Source organism: Lepidochelys kempii, chromosome 9 (genome assembly GCF_965140265.1).
Source record: "Lepidochelys kempii isolate rLepKem1 chromosome 9, rLepKem1.hap2, whole genome shotgun sequence".
NCBI lineage: Eukaryota > Metazoa > Chordata > Testudines > Cheloniidae > Lepidochelys > Lepidochelys kempii.
The window spans coordinates 42,093,526-42,113,069 of record NC_133264.1 but is presented as its reverse complement, the minus strand read 5'-3'; the positions used below and the strand labels follow the sequence as shown (position 1 = coordinate 42,113,069).

Here is a 19,544-nt window from a genome sequence, read left to right as displayed (position 1 = left end):
CAGGGAACAGATGGGGCTATTTATCTATCTCAGGTACTTATATACCCTCCATTAGTAGTATCTGAGTGCCTCACAATCTTTAATGTACATATGCCCACAAACCCCCTGTGAGGTAGGTAAGTGTTATCCACATTTTACAGATGGGGAATTGAGGAAGAGAGAGAATTAGTTATTTGCGCAAGGTCACTCAAGAAGTCTATGGTGGACCAGGAAATTCAATGGCTTCCCAAATCCTAGGCTAGTGCCCTAACCAGCGGGCTATCATTCCTCCTGTCATGGCCCTGCAATACTTGTGCACCAGACAGGAATAATGCAATATGTGCATTCCCCACTGTGCTCTCGGGAGTTTTCGGAGAGATTGCACTTCCCTGAAGCTCAGTCCCTCCCAGAAGTACTGCAGTATGGCTCCACATGATCTCTAATGCAGGCCTCTACCTATCAGACCTACATTAACCCTGAGTAATCTGCCTTGTTGTATAGCAAAACTAAACATGTCCAGCAATGGTTCTGCTAACTCAACTGAGCATTGGTTATAGATGTTAATTTTTAGGCAGTGAATTGGTAGAAGCTGATGATCTGTCTCCCTTTAGGGTGAAGACAGATTTGTGGCCATTGGAGTAGTTTTTCTTCTCCCTTCTTCCTGTCTGCTCCTAAAAGCAGAGGGATGATATGGTACATGGTTACCAAAAGTAGACAGGCAATTAAAACAATTGATATGTTAGCATATTAACACAACAGGCTTTACCAGAAACATCACTAGCAGCAAAGAACATGGAACATACCCAACAGTCGGGGCAAAACAACATTTCAGTCCTTTCATATCTGACAAAAGAGAACAAACCAAGTATGCTGTACTTCTAACTGGCTTAGATTTGGTGTTTGGTCTTTAAAGAGGACAAAATAATTCACGCTATGAACAAAGTAAAATAATCTTTAATGAAATTCCTGTGTAAAACAATTGTTTAGTCCAAAAGGTAAATATATATTTAATTCTCTTTCAAATGTCAACACAAATTGAGAGCTACCAGTGGTCTTTGGAGAACAAACAGTAGTTAAGTTCCATCTTGCTAATGTTCAGAAACAGTATATGTTACACCTTTAAAACAGCAGTTTCTATTGCACGTATCACAATTGCTCTCCATGTAGGCACCTAAAAAACTGATACCTCACTAAATAAATTAAAACAAATCCAGTTTCTTTAGCAACCATTTTAAACTGAACACAAATATCCTGGAAAAGTAATATTACTGCAGGCTTTTAATAAATACAGTAAGAACAGATTTATGACTCCTCACTGGTGTTTTACAACATGTTGAATTTTAAGTATGGACTTTATTTTTTATAAAATCTTAAGTACCGACCTGGTGGTACAATTTCCTTATTATTTTGGTACATATGCTCTGTTAATCAGTATTTGTATTATATTTAAGTAAAATTTTCCATATACTGTACATACTTTACACAGTGGGTTTGTGTGTGCATCAGTGTTATGAACTTAAATGGAAGACTGAGTCAAGCAACTCTTTGCAGACAGATGAAATAACTTTGCTTTTTGCAAAGAGTTAAAAAACAGATTTAATTGAAGACAATACACTTTTTCGGAGGGATTTTCAAAAGCATTCAGCAGTGGCCTAATTGCTCCCAGTGAAGTCAGTGGGAGCAAAGTTAGGCCAACACTAAGTGCTTTTGAAGAACTCCCATTAGAAATCTTACAAATATCTAGATACTGTTCTTTCAGCAGCAGTACAAGACTTTAAGCACCTCCCTGTAGTACAATAACTGTGGCTACTCTTTACAGTAGAATTAATTAATGCATTTATACAAGTATGGCAGATTTCATATGAAAAAATATATACAGTATGTTTAGAATTAAGATATCAAAAACTTCCACCCTTCTTTTAAGCCCTAATTTTAAAACAATGAGCAGTTTCATAAGAGGTCTCCAAGCCTCTCGAGTGTGTAGAGTACATTAGCCCAAAATACAAAAACAAATATTTACACTTTCTTAAAGTACCAAATAATTAAAAAAAGAAAAAAAAGAAAGTATCTAGTAGCTCTCAGCGTGCAAAGTCAGCAGGAACTGATTATCCAGGATATTTACTATTTGTTCAGAAAGTCTTGGGATCAAGCATTAAGAAGCAAAAGAATCAGCAATTATTCAGGCCACTTCCTTTTTTCTGTTTTGAAATACATTTTGTTGGTCAAGCCTACAGTTCCCTTTTTAAACACTTATTGTCAGAGTAATATTCAGTTTAGTGCAAATCTAAAAACCACCTAGGATCTGTAATCTTTTCGAACAGTGTGAGCCATCCAGTTCACTTTAGTAGTCCAACTTTCCCGGAGCGCTTCATCAAATTTTTGCTTAAATTGTTTTAGCGCTTCTTCCTCACTCTTCCCTAAGGCAAGAGAGTCCTGGAAACAAAAAGGTACTGTTGGGAATTTAAAATCCAGTTACGTCCCGTCCCCCAGCATTTTTAATTTTTCTAAATCACATTCTTCCTTCTCTACTATAAACCTTTAAAATCCATTATTCATTTATCAACATACAGTGATATTTTCTGGACTTAAATGATAAAATTAGAAAGAAAAAAGAGGAAATCACAGGTTTTTTTGAGAAACTAACCAACTTTGGCCAGCGTTTGCTGTTAAAGCAACAAAACAATGGCTAAAGAAGTACATGGCACTAATTTGCAGTTCAGTAACTAAAAGTTAAGAGTGACATACAGGCAGATGGCAACTCAATGTTGGCAAAAAAGAAATGAACTGTCGGAGAATATAAAAAAGTGACAGCCAGGAAAAGCTGGTATGAAAAATGTACTTTTACCTGAGTGATGCAATTTGCAACATGCTGTACTGTTCTGTTTTGAAAAGCATTCCACTAGCCCTCTCATATGAACGTGAACTACCTACCTAGATAAGATACTTTTAAAACAATTTCTTTATTTTGACTCAGAAATTAAGAAAAACCTTTTTCTTTACAGCACTATCTTCATCAACCAATCTGTGGGGTCATAAAAAAAACTTCTTAGGGTATTCAAGCACCTTCAATTCCCACTGATCTTAATGAGATCAGCACCCTGGAGGGTCAGAATCTGACCTCTTGGTGCCAACTGGCAGAGGGCACAGAGGTTCATAAGAGTCACAGAGATCCCCCGAGTCTGGTATCCACATACTAAATTGCCAAAGAGCGTCATGTAAGGTCTCTATTGAAAGCCTGCGTCACACTGGTCCCCATATCCACTGGTCCCCTCATCGCAAAATGTATGTATGAACAATATGTAAGTAGTTATGTATGTATACTGCAAATTATGTTCTTAAGATCTGTGCCTTGGGACTGGTCACCAGAATGTTTTAAACAAGTTACTTTCAGGTAGGAGATGCTTATCTGCCTCTCTGACGATATGTAAATTGTGTACTGTGTGCTTCGTAATGAAAACCTATGTACACTCTGAGAAAAATGCAAATCAAATGATAGTAATGTCTCCTGGGGAGATTCTAGATAGGAAAAAACAAGCAGTGGAGGTTACCCACTTTACAAGTGAAGACAATGAATCATTGGAACTGTATCTGGAGGTGCAGAGATGCACCCACTTATCCTTTGCTGAGACGACAAGCTGCCAGCACACTTGTCTTTTGAATGGAGGATCACAGCCTGTCTGGCTGTTTGACACTGGGAGAGAAAATTTGGGTGAACTAACCTTTGAGAGGCATCAGAATGTCCTGTTAGTTAAGTTTAGGCTCTACAAAGTATATTATTAGTTTATTGTATATGTTTGTATATTTTATATATTCTACTAGCTTCTTGAATGTATTCTTTTTTTAAATAAACGTATTGTTTTCACTATAAAAATATCTAAGTATTATGTGGTAAGCAGAGCTGTGGTCTAAGATGTAACTGATAAGCTGGTTGTACTGTTCCTTTGGGAGCAGAGAATTTGGGAGTTCTGTGAGTGTCTAGTGGATCCTGGGCTGTGAACCATGGTGTGATCCATCTAGTGTGATCCATGGGGCCGCTCAGGGGCCTCAGGGGTTGGAGTGTACCTATCATTAACCAGTAAAGGAGAGTGGGGTTAATGGAGGCCTGGAAGGCAGTGCTTGTGTTGCCAGAGACTGGTGGAGTTGGGGAACTAACCACAGCAGGCATACACAAGCATTCCTCACCACCTGGTGGTAATGAGGTTCCTCAAAACCCATGGTACCCCCAGGAAGCATCACAGATCCCTTGAGAAACATAACTAGTCATTCCAGTATCTTACATACAAAATAGTTGAGGGAAATGGGTCTGTGCCTCAGTACTAGATACCACTTGAAGAAAGCTCTATTATATGGAATGGAATACTAGGGAAAGGGCTTTCAAAAGTAAGGAAATGCATTTGCTGTGTGATCATAAATTCATGTACAGAAGAAATGCTAAGTCATACTGAGCTGTAGTTCTGGTTTTTACCTTGAGATATTGGATATCCTTGACAGAGGTTAGCTCTGGAAGCCCTGCAGTTAACATCAGTGCAAAGAGTGTGATAAATAGATTTCCATGTCTTCGCAGAATCAAATATGCGTCTTCACAACACTGGCGGAACCTGAACATCCATCACAAAACATATATGCAATGGACATGAAGCAGGAAAAGATAGGTGAGATAGCTCTTCACAGGTCATCTGGCCCAATACATATTTTTTCAAATGAAATTAAGCTTAGTATACAATTACTGTCTGAAATGACACTTGTGAACTTTTATTTAACCCTCCAGCTGTTCCACTTCCAACCCTGCATTTGTTTGCCAATATACATACAGTAAATACAGACAGTATCAAACTGAACTGTGGGCTAACTGCTTATTCTACAGTAGAAAAATAGCTCACTGACATTCGGTTTGTTTTCCATTTATCCAGCAGCACCAACTACAGGCAGCATTATGGCTCCACCTACCAGAAGCAAGGATGCAAAAGGTCAGTCAAACTGAATGTCTGAGCATCAATATGCCCACTTCTTTGTCAATATGGGCTTCCGTAGCAAAGTGGCGACTCACATCAAAGTAAAATCTCTGAGAGACTCCTCCTAAGAGTACATCTCCACTGCACACTAAGCCCAGGTCTCTGGGACCGGGGCTTGTGGACTTGTTGTTTCCAAGCCCATGCTTGACAGCCCACACTGCATTGTAAGCCTGGGTTTACAATTGCTGGACCTTGCTAAAGCATCAATACTGCACTACACAGACCTTCTGACTTGGGTCAGTGGCTTGAGCTGCATCCACATTTCAAAATGACAGGGCCTGAACCCAAGTTACAGCAGGACTCTGTCTTTGACTGCTTCCCCCACCCCCAAGCAGGATTCTAGGTTCTGAGTGCTTGCTGACCTGAGTCTTACTGATTTGTGTGTGGATAGAAGGGGGACAAGTCAGAGTGGGTAGGAGTCAGGGACGATGTAGAAAGGGAGAAGAAAGGACTTTGACAAATAGAATTACTGGTGGGCAATTTTCCCTTGTCGCATGTACGTTGCCTTTCATACTAGCCAATGACAGTAAACAGAGTCAGTGGCTGTTGTAAGCAGTGGGTCAAAGGACTGGCAGCCAATCTGCACAGGCCGAAACTGTAGAGGGCCAAAGATAGAAGGTCTCCACAACACTGATAGCCATGGGGGCTATGGAATTGGCCAGGACGTGGACTACAGATTTCAGAAAGTCTGCTTGAGTGACAAGCTCTCAGGTAGGTAGAGAAGTCAGAGAGATGAAGTCGAGCCTCAGGGACATTACTGTGTCCCTGCCAATGAGATGGTTCAGAGCCCCTGAGTGGAAGGTTTGGTGTGGAGGATGGTTTATTCCTGCTGGCTCCCTGTAATTCTTGCCTACCAGCTACAGAGCCTTTTAGCTGTGAGCTGGCTTGGAGGTATCCGTACAGATGTGCCCTCCCTCTTCATTCTCCTGTAACTAGATTTTTTCTTCCTTTCTCTCTTCTCTTTATGTAGATGAGTTGGAAGACATTAGAGAAGAAACGGAAGAGCTGAGAAAGTACCGTTACTTATCTGATAGTAACTATGGTTCTTTGAGAGGTGTTGTCCAAGTGGATTCCCCTCTTGGGGCACACACACCCCATGCAGCGTCCAGAAGTGTCAGCTGAAGCTGTGCCTACACCTTATATGTCTTTGTGTATGCCTGCCCAGAGGTATAAAGGGTGGAACGGGCCCAACCATCCCTCAGCTCCTTTGACAATCCAAAATCCCAGAGGAGCAGGACTCTGTAGTTGTGGGGAAGGAGGGTTGGCCTTGGAATCCATGTGAGTAACAAATCTTAAAGAATCTCCATTCTTTCTCGTTCAAGTGATTGTCCACATGTATTCCACTCTTGATAAGTGTCAAGGTTCCTTCCCCACTCTGAACTCTAGGGTACAGATGTGGGGACCTGCATGAAAGACCGCCCTAAGCTTATTCTTACCAGCTTAGGTTAAAAACTTCCTCAAGATACAAACTTTGCCTTGTCCTTGAACCCTATGCTGCCACCACCAAGCGTGTTAAACAAAGAACAGGGAAAGAACTCACTTGGAGACGTCTTCCCCGCAAAATATCCCCCCAAGCCCTACACCCCCTCTCCTGGGGAAGGCTTCATAAAAATCCTCACCAATTTGCATAGGTGAACACAGACCCAAATCCTTGGATCTTAAGAACAATGAAAAAGCAATCAGGATCTTAAAAGAAGAATTTTAATTAAAGAAAAAGTAAAAGAATCACCTCTGTAAAATCAGGATGGTAAATACCTTACAGGGTAATCAGATTCAAAACATAGAGAATCCCTCTAGGCAAAACCTTAAGTTACAAAAAGACACAAAAACAGGAATATACATTTCATTCACCACAGCTTATTTACCAGCCATTTAAACAAAAGGAAATCTAACGCATTTCTAGCTAGACAATGCCCTTACTACACCAAAAGTATGAAGTTTAGCTTTCCCTGGGTTTGACTGAGGCTTAGGAAAGAAAACTGGGAGATGAATAAACTGGTACTTCTGGAACTCTGAAAGAACTTGGGTCAGGAACTTGTGATGAAGCCTGAGAGTACCATTGTCCTTATGAAAAACTGTATAAGACAGACTCAATGGAAGGGCCTGTTTTCCCTATCCTTTGAGCTGATACAATAGCTACTAAAAAGCAGTCTTCTGTGATACATGGTATAGGGTACAGCTTACTAAGGGCTCAAAAAGGGAGCCATCAACACTTAATACTATATTGAAGTTCCAAGAGGGACAGAGCTCCCATATTGGGGGGAAAACATGAATAAGGCTCTTAAGGAATCTAGCTACTGTAGGATGAGAAAATATTGTGTGGTCCTGGATAAAGAGAGTGATGTGCAGATATTGCTGTTATATGACCCTTTGTTTCTGGACCAACAAACAATAAAATACTGCTGAAAAGGGTGCTGGGGGAAAAGGATGCTGATGAAATGCCCACACAGAAATCCTTTCCCACTTAGCTTTATAGGTCAATCTATTTGATACCAGTTGAATAGAAAGAGTGTTATCTCAGGAGGCTGTTTAACAGCAACTACTAAAGTTAGACATTTTTAAATCAGCAGGTCCAGATAACTTGTATACAAGAGTTTTAAAAGAGCTGGCTTGGAATGCTGGGGAAGTCCCAGAAGACTGGAAGAAAGCTAATATTGTATCAATATTTAAAAAGGTTAAATGGGATGATTTGAGTAATTATAGGCCTGTCAATCTGGGCATCAATGCTGGACAAGATAACAGAGAGAATGAAACAGGAGTTGAATAATAAAGAATTAAAGGATGGCAATATAATTAATACAAATCAACATGGGTTTATGGAAAACATTTCCTGTCCGACCAACTTCATACTTTTTTTTTTATGAGATTACAACTTTGGTTGATAAAAATAATAGTGTTGACATAATATATTTAGATTCCTGTAAGGTGTTTGACTTGGTACCACTCAACATGTTCATTAAAAAACTAGAATGATATAAAATTAACATGGCACACATTAAATGGATTAAAAGCTGATTAACTTATAAGTCTCAAAGCTTAATTGTAAATGAAGAATCATCATCAAGTGGGTAATGGGGCCCTGCAGGGATCTGTTCTCGGTCCTATGCTATTTAACATTTTTATTAATGACCTGGAAGAAAACTAAAATCATTACTGAAAAAGTTTGCAGATGACACAAAAATTGTGGGAGTGGTAAATAACAAAAAGGACAGGTCACAAATATTGAGCGATCTTCATCACCTGGCAAACTGGTCGCAAACAAACAATATGCCTTTTGATATAGCTAAATGTAAATGTGTACATCTGGGAACAAAGAATTTAGGCCATACTTACAGGGTGGAGGACTCTATCCTAGAAAGCAGTGACTCTGAAAAAGGTTTGGGGGTGGTGCTGGATAGTCAGCTAAACATGAACTCCTGCTGTGACACTGGCCAAAAGGGCTAATGGGATGCAAAAACAGGGGAATCTTGAGTAGGAGTAGAGAGGTCATTTTACCTCTGTATTTGGGACTGCAACCACTGCTGGAATACTGTGTCCAGTTCTGGTGCACACAATTCAAGAAAGATGTTAATAAACTGGAGAGGGTTCAGAAAAGAGCCACGAGAACGATTAAAAAATTAGAAATCAAAAAAGGCGTGAATTGATTAAAATCAATAAGTACCTATATGGGAAACAAATGACTGACAATGGGCTCTTCAATCTAGCAGAGAAAGGTGCAACACGATCCAATGGCTGGAAGTTGAATGTAGAAGAATTCAGACCGGAAATAAGGTGTAAATTCTTAACAGTGAGAGTAATTAACCACTGGAACAATTTACTCAGGGTCACAGTGGATTCTCCATCACTGGTAATTTTTAAATCAAGACTGGATGTTTTTCTAAAAGATCTGCTCTAATGAATTATTTGGGGGAAATTCTATAGCCTGCGTTATACAGGTGGTCAGGCCAGATGATCACAACGGGCCCTTCTAGCCTTGAAACCTATGAATCCAGTTGAGGCTTCTTGCTTTGGATGGAATGTTCTGAATACATGGGGCAAATGCACACAGAATAGAATCCGTATGAACAATCACTAGAAGAAGAATTGGGGAATCACATTACCATCTATGCATTTAGGTCAGGCAACCAAAATATACAGAAAGGAAGTGGAGCGTAAAATTAGTAGCCTTGACTGACAGATATATTGTCTTTAGGATTCTGGTAGGCAGACCCAAAATGCTCTCAATAATTGCTTGCTGCCGAATACAATGGTACATACATTTACATTTAGCCATTTGGCAAAGATCAGTAGAAAATTAGTTTTAGAAATATCACCAAAACTGCTAAATTTTGCTATACACCCTAGAATTTGATGACCGCAGAATTGCAGGATAATTTCTGGTAGTGATAGCAGTGCTATTTCTACTTACACAGTACTCAAGAGGTGTGTTAAAATAAATGTGTGTTTTAACAATGGGTGGGTTTTAAATTCAGAAAAATCATTTATAAAAATATGAACATGAATCAGATCTATGTATAAACAATCTATATTACAAAAGCAATCCTACCTCCTTTTTCTCTTCCACCAACCCCTCCCCCCCCAATAAATCAGTTATATCACATGGCTACAGATAGCTGTGTTTCATGGTTGAGACATCATTGCTGTGAATGCAGACTTAAGAATGGCCACACTGGATCAGACCAATGGTCCATATAGTCCAGTATCTGGTCTTCCGTCAGAGGCCAGTGTCAGATGCTTCAGAGGCAATGAAAAAAAACAGGCAATTTTTGAGTGATCATCCAGTTGTCCAGCCCAGCTTCTGACAGTCAGATGCTTCAGGACACTCAGAGCATAGGGATGCATCCACGACCAACTTGGCTAATAGCCACTGATGGGCCTATCTTCTGTGATATTATTCAATTCTTTTTTTTAAAACACAGTTATGCTTTTGGCCTTCACAACATCCCTTGGCAATGAGTTCTACACGTTGACTGTGCATTGTATGAAGAAGTAGTTCCTTACGTTTGTTTTAAAGCTGCTGCCTATTAATTTCATTGGGTAACCCCTGGTTCTTGTGTTATGTGAAGGGGTAAATAATATTTCCTTATTAACTTTCTCTGCACCATTCATGATTTTGTAGACCTGTCACATCCCCCCCATAATCATGTCTTTTCTAAACTGAACAATCCTAGTCTTTTTAATCTCTCTTCATATAAAAGCTGTTCCATACCCTTAATCATTTTTTGCCCTTTTCTATACTTTTTCCAACTTTAACATCTTTTTTGAGATGGAGCAACCAGAACATGCAATATTCAAGGTGTGGGCGTACCATGGATTTATATAGTAGCATTATGATATTTTCTGTCTTATTATCTATCCCGTTCCTAATATTCAGGTAGCTTTTTTGAGTGCTGATGCATATTGAACAGCTGTTTTCAGAGAACTATGCACAATGTCTCCAAGATCTCTTTACTGAGTGGTAAAAGCTAATTTAGACCTCAGTTTTGTACGTATAGTTGGGATTGTGTCTTCCAGTGTGCATTACTTTACATTTATCAACACTGAATTTAATCTGCTTTTTTGTTGCCCAGTCACTCAGTTTTGGGAGATCCCTTTGTAACTCTTCACAGTCAGCTTTGGACTTAACTATTTTGAGTAATTTTGTATCATCTTCTCAGCTTTGCCACTTCACTGTTTACCATTTCCCAGATCATTTGTGAATATGTTGACCAGCACTGGCCCCAGTATAGATCCTTGGGGGACCTCATTATTTACCTCTCTCCACCGTGAAAATTGACCATTTATTCCTACCCTTTGTTTCCTGTCTTTTAATCAGTTACTGACCCATGAGAGGAACTCCCCTCTTATCCCATCAGTATCTACTTTGCTTAAGAGCCTTTCGTGAGGACCTTATGAATGCTTTCTGAAAGTCCAAGTATACTATATGCATTGGACCACCTTTGTCCACATGTTTGTTGAGATGTTCAGAGAATTCTAATAGATTGGTGAGGTGTGATTCCCCTTTACAAAAGCCATGTTCTTTCTTCTCAACATATCATGTTAATCTAGATGTCTGATAATTCCATTCTTACCAGCAATTCCAGCAAATACCAATTTGCTGGTATTGAAGGTAGGTTTACTGGCCTGTAATTGCCAGGATCACCCATGGAGCCTTTTAAAAAAATAAATAAAAAAATCAGTGTTACATTAGCTATTTGCCCATCATCTGGTACAGATGCTGACTTAAGTGATAGGTTATGTACCATAATGAGTAGTTCAGTTCACCTATATACGCAGGGGGTACAGTATTTTCTTAATACTTTGTTTTCAAATTAAATGAATTAAAATTACTTCTCTCTTAAAACGCAAAAATGTTTCAAGTTTGCTAAGGTGTATTTTTCCTTAGTCTAGGTCCACTTGCATGGGTGATCACTTTGCATTATTTTACTGCATGCTGATTATGCAAAGGACTGTGTGCAGGAACTGATCAACATACTTTGCTCCAGCTACAAGGTGAGGAGAGAAGTTATGACTTTATCTTAGACAGCAAAACAATACTTACCGGCCAAATTTCTCAGTGTTCCCCGTTTTGCCTTGTTGAATGACATGAATGAAATCATAGGTAAGAATGAAAGGCACTCGTTCCCTTTTAATTCCAAATTTGGATTTGAAGTTCCCAAGAATATGCCCAAAATCTATGTGAAAGAGCTAAACAAAAATAGAAATAAAAATTTATTTCTCCAGAAAAATATTCTGTTTCCTAATTTGTTTAAAAACTTAAAGGGGAGCTTGTCAGGAATGGTTAGCTAAAAACAAGACTCACAGTAATCCCCCATCTTGCCCTAACACCCCATCTTGCCCTAACACCCCATCTTTTGTGCATCTCTGAAGAGATGTAATTTCTTGTTTAGGGTTTTATTCTCAGTGTTTCAAAACTGAATAGAAAAATCAGTGCCAGCAACGTCCACACAGGAGGAAATATGGTCAGTCAGGAAGGAAATTTCAGTTTCAAGCTTCCAAGGTAGAGCAATAAACATTATTTATCTGTGTTAGGGCTTTACCACGATGCCCAACATCATAGTATCTGAGTGTTTTCCAAGTGAAATCCATAGCAATAGTGAAGTCCCCTATAGACTTCAAGGAGTCTCTGGCATTCCACCTTTCCAAGGTCGAAACTATGTCAGGGTAAGGCTTCTATTTTTTAAAGTTAATTAATTATTATCAAGATTTAATTTATTTCATGTTTTTGGTTGATGGGGCAGTGTCAGGGATATTAAAGGAAAAATTATTCTACGAATTAATAAAATACTGATAGGATTGTTCTAAAAATGAGAAAATGCTTTGTAGATGGAGGAGTGATTTCACTAAAATCGGGATAAAGCTACACTAGAAATAAAAAAAACTCATTATGAACAACGGTCTTTATTGAGAATATTCTTCATGTCTAACCCAGATAGAACCATACAGCTCAAAACTCTATACCTTGATTTTCTAGGTTGGTCATTTGCAAGATACATTGAGATTTGACCATAGCTATAATCATCTAGTGCCATAAGGAGTAGAATTGTGTAAATAATTAATTTTTCTGCTTTGGTGGCCAAACCAAACAATAATTTAAAAAAATTCTATTTGCGCTGACCCAAAACATACATGTTTCAGTTTTTCTGGAGAAACAAAGAAGATGAAAAAAATCTATTTTAGGTTGAACAAAACGTTTTGCTCAACCTGAAACTGAAGTGTTTTGTTTTCAAGGTTACCTTTTCAAAAAAATGTTAAAAACAAAACAGTGAAATTCTGAAACAAAATGTCTTACTGAAATAAGAAGCTAAAATTTTATGTTGTAGAAATGCTGAAAATGAACGGTTTGCACATTTCACAATATATATATTTGATCAATTTTTTTTTTCTGAAATAGACTTGAATATGTGTTTCGGTTAACCTGAATCAGCATTTTTCAGTGAAAAAAATGATTGGCATGAAAAACATTTGCCTAGCTCTAAGAAGGAGACTTACTGGGTTTTGGGGAAATGATGAATTATTCAGGACAATCTTACTTGACAAATAATTATTTACAATATCTCCCCCAATCTACCAGATCAGAGTCAACCATAACGACTACCATTTACATATTTAGTTCCATATTTATACGTTTTATTCTAGTAAGACACTAAAACTAGAATAATAAAAATGTAATTGAAAAAACTCTCAAAATAAGCTTTCTACAAGAACTACAATGGCAAAGACTTTTTTTTAAAAAAATAGAGTTCATCTAACTGCTAACAGGGTTCTTACCTGACCATTCTTCCTGACCATGATATTGTCACTATGTCTGTCACCAATGCCCAGTACATAAGTAGCTACACAGTAGCCAGCACAAGACAGGGTGAACTCCTCGATGGCTCGATCCAGGTCATCTCTAAAAATACAAAGGCAAACAATAATTCTACACATTAGCAATAATTCACCTTCTATTTTCACATTAAGATAACACACAATTTTGCTTAAACTAGGATCAGATATGGACATTTTAAAACAGCCCAATTGCAGGATTATTAAACCATTTCACTATGTAGTGAAACAAAGTTCCTCCTCTGCCTTGGTCGTTTCTGTGCTTTTCGGCAGATTTGCTCACCTCAGAGGTTCACAGCAGTCCTCAGTTTGGTTCCTTTTGTTAGTGGCACAAACCTGCCGTTCACTCAGCTAACCTCATCACTGGCCAGCATGGGGAAAAGGAGGCGAACAACCCCCGCAGTCTCTGCTGGCCGACATAATGGGTCGGGGAACAAGCCAGAGACCTTCCCCTCTGGTGGGACCCACAGTCCAGGTCAACTCCTCTTATATCAAATAGGGAGTTGTGGGGATGGGGGAACCCAGGCCCACCCTCTACTCCGGGTTCCAGCCCAGGGCCCTCTGGATTGCAGCTATCTACAGTGTCTCCTGTAACAGCTGCGTGACAGCTACAACTCTCTGAGCTACTTCCCCATGGCCTCCTCTCAACACCTACTTTGTCCTCACCACAGGACCTTCCTCCTGATGTCCGATAACGCTTGTACTTCTCAGTCCTCCAGCAGTACGCCTACTCACTCTCAGCTTCTTGCACGCCTCTTGCTCCCAGCTCCTCGCACACACCTCACTAACTGAAGTGAAGTCCTTTTTAAAACCAGGTGCTCTGATTAGCCTGCCTGTCCTAATTGATTCTGGTAGCTTCTTAATTAGGTTGCCTTAATTGGTTCCAGCAACTTCCTGATTGTTCTGGAACAGCTCATTATCTTACTCAGGGAAAAGGGACCTGCTTAATCTGGGGCTAACATGTCTACCTTCTGTTACTCTCCTGTAGCCATCTGGCCTGACCCTGTCACAGTAGAAATGCAGAAATTAAACTATTACAATAGGCAATGGCATTGAGCCATTAGGTATGTGTAATTATTATTTTCTTTAAATTATGTTTCATGGCTTATCCAATGATGTACAGCACAGATCGCTGCCAATGTTGGAATTCAGTGTTTGGATTGCTGTTTGAACTCCAAGAGCAACCTGAATCTGAAATCTAAAAAGAGAAAGGCAACAAACTTGCAGAGACAGCTATATATATATATATGTACCTGTGCATACATGCATGCATACAATGGGCGAGATCCTCACTCCGCTCAGCCCTTTTACATTGCGTAAAAGGGACAGAGCAATGTAAAAGGCATCTAAAAGCTCTTGATCCAGCCAAGGGAAGACTCTCAAGGCACAGGAACAGTGAAAGACAATAATGAGACTGCTGTCTGAGGACTCCCTGGCAAGCCCTGGCACACAGGGAGTGCTGGAGGCAGGGATACAGCACTCAGTGCTTGGAGATTCCAGACAGCGCTGTGGCCCAGTGGGTCCCATTAAAGTCCTGAGGGCTGTCTAAATTATGAGTGAGACTGCAGAGCTTACAGCCGCCTTAGCCTCTCCCAGTCCCTGAGATGTGAGTTTTCTGCTGAGCCTCTTAGAGGTGCAGTGCAGAAACTCACCCAAACCTTCTGGATATGCATTATGGTGATGCTATAATGGCTCCAGAATTAAGGTTGCTTTGAATTTAAAGAGGGGGATCAAACCTATTTATTATGTGTGAATAATACAGTGTATCCTCTACTAATTCTGAGAACAGAATACATTTTCGGACAATTTACATGAAAAAAGGGTGCTCTGAATCACTTTGCAGGATTGAACCCTAAAATGGGATTTTTTCTTAATCCTCAAAACAGATTTTCACTTTGTAAGGAATTTTATAACAAGTTATAAGCAAGAAATACACATGAAAATTTACCCTAAATTGTATTCCTTTAGCCAATTTAAGAGAGCATCTTTGTTGAACGCAGCAGCAGCAGCAACATTGCTACTATTTAACTGAATATCTGCAATGGTTTCTGAAGCAGAAACAGCCTCAATAAGGCCAGAATGGTCTCCTGTTGCTAAACAACCATATGGCAACATCCTGAAACAAAAACAGAGACACTATTAAAAAAAAATTAGGAAGATTGTTTCTTTCATCACAAACATTCTTGAGCTGAATGTCCATGCTAATTTTAAGGATAAACTCTCAGAAGTTAATAAATGGACATGTTTCTAGAGCAAAAATATCAACACTTTATTTAAAAATAGTATTTTCCCTCCACTACATAAATACAGAAACTGCTATAGAAGCTCACTTTTACAAATCCCAATCTTACAAATGGCCACTTCTATGAAACAATTTCCTGAATTTTTTCGGGGGTGGGGAGGGGGAGAAGAAGGGCAGATATCGCATAACAAAAATCATGTAGATGAAGAACAAGTCAATATCCTTTCACATTTCAATGCCTTCAGTGTATTGGAAATTGCTTTGCAATACTTGAAAGGACAAGAAGAAAATGATGCAGTGCACAATACAACAATTTATACACTGTAACTACTGTAATTCTGAGTGCTTAATTTTAAGACCTTTTCCACTTTACAAACTCCTCAGTCCCCAATTAGTTTGTAAAACAGGGGTTCTACTATATGGGAAATATGCAACACTTTGCTTTTTACTGAAGTGTAATTCTGTTAGAAAAACAATAGAGGGAGCCATTTCATGTCAGTTGCTAGTTTACAGTGTAAATGGGCTGTAAAGAGGAAGTAAATTACATTCACACTCACTTTAAGATTCCTTTATAGTGTGGTTTAATGAATGGTGTGGTTTAAGAGTGGTTTAAAGGTGCCTTAGTTTAAATGAAAATCCAGCCCCCTCTATGTTTTAGCACAATATCTATCGGATTTCCATTCTTCCTAGTTCAATTAAAAAGTTTCAAGACATTAATAAAGAGGTAGCACAGTATCTCCCCCAAAGTGTTTAAGAATGACCATCATAGGATGCTTGGGTGCATTACAAAGAGAGAAAATAATACAGAACATATCTAACAGAATATATATGCTTTTAACAATCTGTGCCATAGGCAAGATAAAATTCTGAAAGTTGGAACACTCCTTCATTCTGGACTGCTGATTACAGACAAGTTTCAGAGTAGCAGCCGTGTTAGTCTGTATCCGCAAAAAGAAAAGGAGTACTTGTGGCACCTTAGAGACTAACAAATTTATTTGAGCATAAGCGAAGTGAGCTGTACTCCTTTTCTTATTACAGACAAAAACCCAAATCTGGAATTTCTTTTACAGAACACCAAAAGGTTATCATTCTACCATCCATTACCACCACACTAATTTAAAATCAAGAAAATTGTCAAAGGCAAGCAAGTGCACACCACAGGCACTGACGTTGATAGCGAAGTCCATCTAGAGACAAGCATATTGGCAACACATCATTATGTTATACTCAACAATGGCAATCCCTTCGGTTTTCAGTTTTGATAATTCATATTGAAGTAAATTAGAGCTAAGATTAAACTGGACCAGACAAATGCAAAAAATATGGTGAGGAGGTGTAGACGGGGATACAAAAAACAGGATTAGGGTTATTTAATGCAGAAGTAATTTAACTGAGGTATTTACAAGTATGGAGAATAGGGTCACATATAGATGTTAACAATATTTACAATTCAAATAAATATGAAGCAGTTTCATCAAATCTGGAGTTCTAGTTGTACACTATTCCCACCATTAACCCTAAGAAGACTATTTTATATATCTTCATTAAAGTAACTGATTCTAAAACTGAAATTTACTATATTAACTACAACAGAAATTACAAAATATTCATAAATATTAAAAAGCTGGCTACTGATTTTAGGATTCATTTAATTAGACCAAAATATGGCACCAAATATAGTGGACATGAGTTGAAAAGTATACGGTTAAAATTACTACCCACTGGTCTTGAAAAGTAAACTGACCTTCTTGTCCATTAGGGTGGGGACAGATGCTGAATTAACCCTGCTCCTGCCAGTCTCCTCTACTTTCCCACCACACCTTTCCCTTCTCCTCACTCTGAGCTGCAGAACAGTCTCCCCCCTCACAATTTCTCTAGCCCTCTCTCGCTATGTAAATGTTTGAATTCTGGGTTGCTATGAGCACGTAGAATGCCTCCTGCTGCCAATCACCCATATTATCTCTTCATGCAGGACCATTTCAGAATCTGTGTCAAGAATTCACCATTGAAAGCCACCAACCCCTTTTATGGTTTCCTTATCTAGGGCAGGGATAGGACCAGCAGAAGGACAAGTCGGGGCAAAGCTAGAAGGCAGACTGAAGAGAATACATGGATTGAGAATCCCAACCCTGGCCTGGCAACAGCTATCTCTTAGCAGCCCCGACACAATTCAGGAAACTGTGTTTTTGGGACACATAAAATTCAACAAAAAAAACAAAAAAAAAACATACTGTAAGGAATAATCTTCCATTGGCAGTGAAAAGAGCTACTTCTTTTTCCATCTCTACCATTCAGCGGAATAACAGAATCATATATATGTAATACAATCTGTCTGACACACATAAAATAAAGCCTAAATGTGGATGATTTGGTTGTAAGATATATCCATATTATTGCTCAGTATTTCAGAAATCTGTTCTTATAATGAACAAACTAAAAAAAATTCAGATTTGTAACCTTTTCTTTTTTATTACAGTCTCTTTCCCAATTAAAAAAAACCCAACATCCCAGACAGAGTTTTCACACTGGAATTAAAGAATACATATAACAACTGCATAACACCAGGGTTCATGGTGCAAGGAAACACTGCCCATCCTTATCACGACATGAAAATGTAAGCCAAGTATTGCTAGGTTAAAGTGCAAGCTGGCGTTCTTCCATGGCATTTCAACCTACCCTACTTGTAGCTTAACTTGGCACATATCCAACAACTTCCCCTTCAAAAGCAAGCAATGATGAAAGCTATTCAGCCCCTGGAGGACAGTGTGCTTACAACTGGAGGAAAAAACATTCTTGTCAGAGAGACGGTTTGACAGGAGTCAAATTGGGGACAAATCCTCAGGGCTCTGTCCATCTCCTTCTAGCCTTTTTGCCTTCAACATCTGTCAGTGGGATACCTTCCTCCTTTTTGAAGACCATGTAAAGACCACTGACAGATCTATAAGTAATCTTTGGCAATAAATATAATCTTCTTTCTGCACTGTATTTTCTCTAGTATCTTTCAATCCCTAACTATTTCAAAAGTTTAATTCTTCAAAAGGGATCTCTTCCAAATAAATGGGAGAGTATTGGTACTTCATTACATCAGCATGTTCTTCTATTTTCAGGTATAGCATTCAGTTTACTAAATGACTGAAATCCTACAGACAAAGAAAGGTTTTCTTTGGGTTTTTCTAAAATAAACTTTCCTTTATTTACTTGTAGTACCCACAGTGCCAATGCCAGACCTCACACCTATCAATACAGGTAAAAATGAAAATCCACTGTAGGCTTCTTGACAATAAAGGTAAATATACGTATATAACCCTCTTTGTCTATCAATGTAGTAACTAAGCACACCAACCACCGTAATATGTAGGTTTTGGATTAAAGCATCTTGGTTTATATGTGAAAATTCAGTTGAGTCCTGGGGAAAAAATACACAGCCTTTGAAAACATTTGTCTACATTGGGAAAATGGGTGGTATTTTAAAGTTGTGTTGACTCACATTCACTCCCCTCTAAGAGTTAACCATGACCAGATAGCATGTTTTTTAAACATAACTATATTTACCCAAAATCCTGTGGCAAAATGGTTTTAAAAATGTGTTGGATAACATATTTTAAAATACCACTCATTTCCCCAGTGTAGACAAACCTGAAGTTATGAGATAAGCTGACTGTAAAGCAAGTCAATATATCCAGGTGAAAGGTTGGTCTCTAAATCTCCTACCCCTATCCAGCTGTGCAGCACAGAAGACCAACACATGCTCCCAAGTATCTGAATACTTTGTCTCCCTTCCAGGAGAGGATGATCTGCTGGAGTTTCTGTCCTTGCATAGATCCCAAGCAGAAGAGAAGAACTGGACTGAGCCTCCACTTAGAATTGCTATAAAATAAACATTCTGGTTTTGGTGGTTATAAGAGAATTCTGGCCCCCATCCCAGACTGCTCATCTGCTGCGTAGTGCTTTCTGCACCAGGGCCAGTTCACTGAAGCTGCAAA

The 19,544-nt window shown here is 38.9% G+C and overlaps 1 protein-coding gene across 17 annotated transcripts in view; it reads right to left on the bottom strand.

The window, feature by feature from the left end:
- Positions 1-862: 862 nt before the first annotated feature.
- The window catches only part of PIK3CB (phosphatidylinositol-4,5-bisphosphate 3-kinase catalytic subunit beta), a 186,912-nt gene continuing 168,230 nt past the window's right edge, over positions 863-19,544 (bottom strand). For 7 of the 17 annotated variants that reach the window (XM_073360002.1, XM_073359994.1, XM_073360007.1 and 4 more), the window contains 5 exons: positions 15,268-15,435; positions 13,263-13,386; positions 11,533-11,678; positions 4,445-4,577; positions 876-2,412 (listed from right to left, as the gene is read on the bottom strand). In XM_073360002.1, coding sequence (XP_073216103.1) covers positions 2,275-2,412; positions 4,445-4,577; positions 11,533-11,678; positions 13,263-13,386; positions 15,268-15,435 — 709 coding nt within the window. In that variant the 3' untranslated portion in view covers positions 876-2,274. Of the gene's footprint in view, positions 2,413-4,444; positions 4,578-4,612; positions 4,923-11,532; positions 11,679-13,262; positions 13,387-15,267; positions 15,436-19,544 lie in introns of those variants that run through there. The other 10 variants (XM_073359996.1, XM_073359999.1, XM_073359995.1 and 7 more) reach the window with 4 other exon arrangements.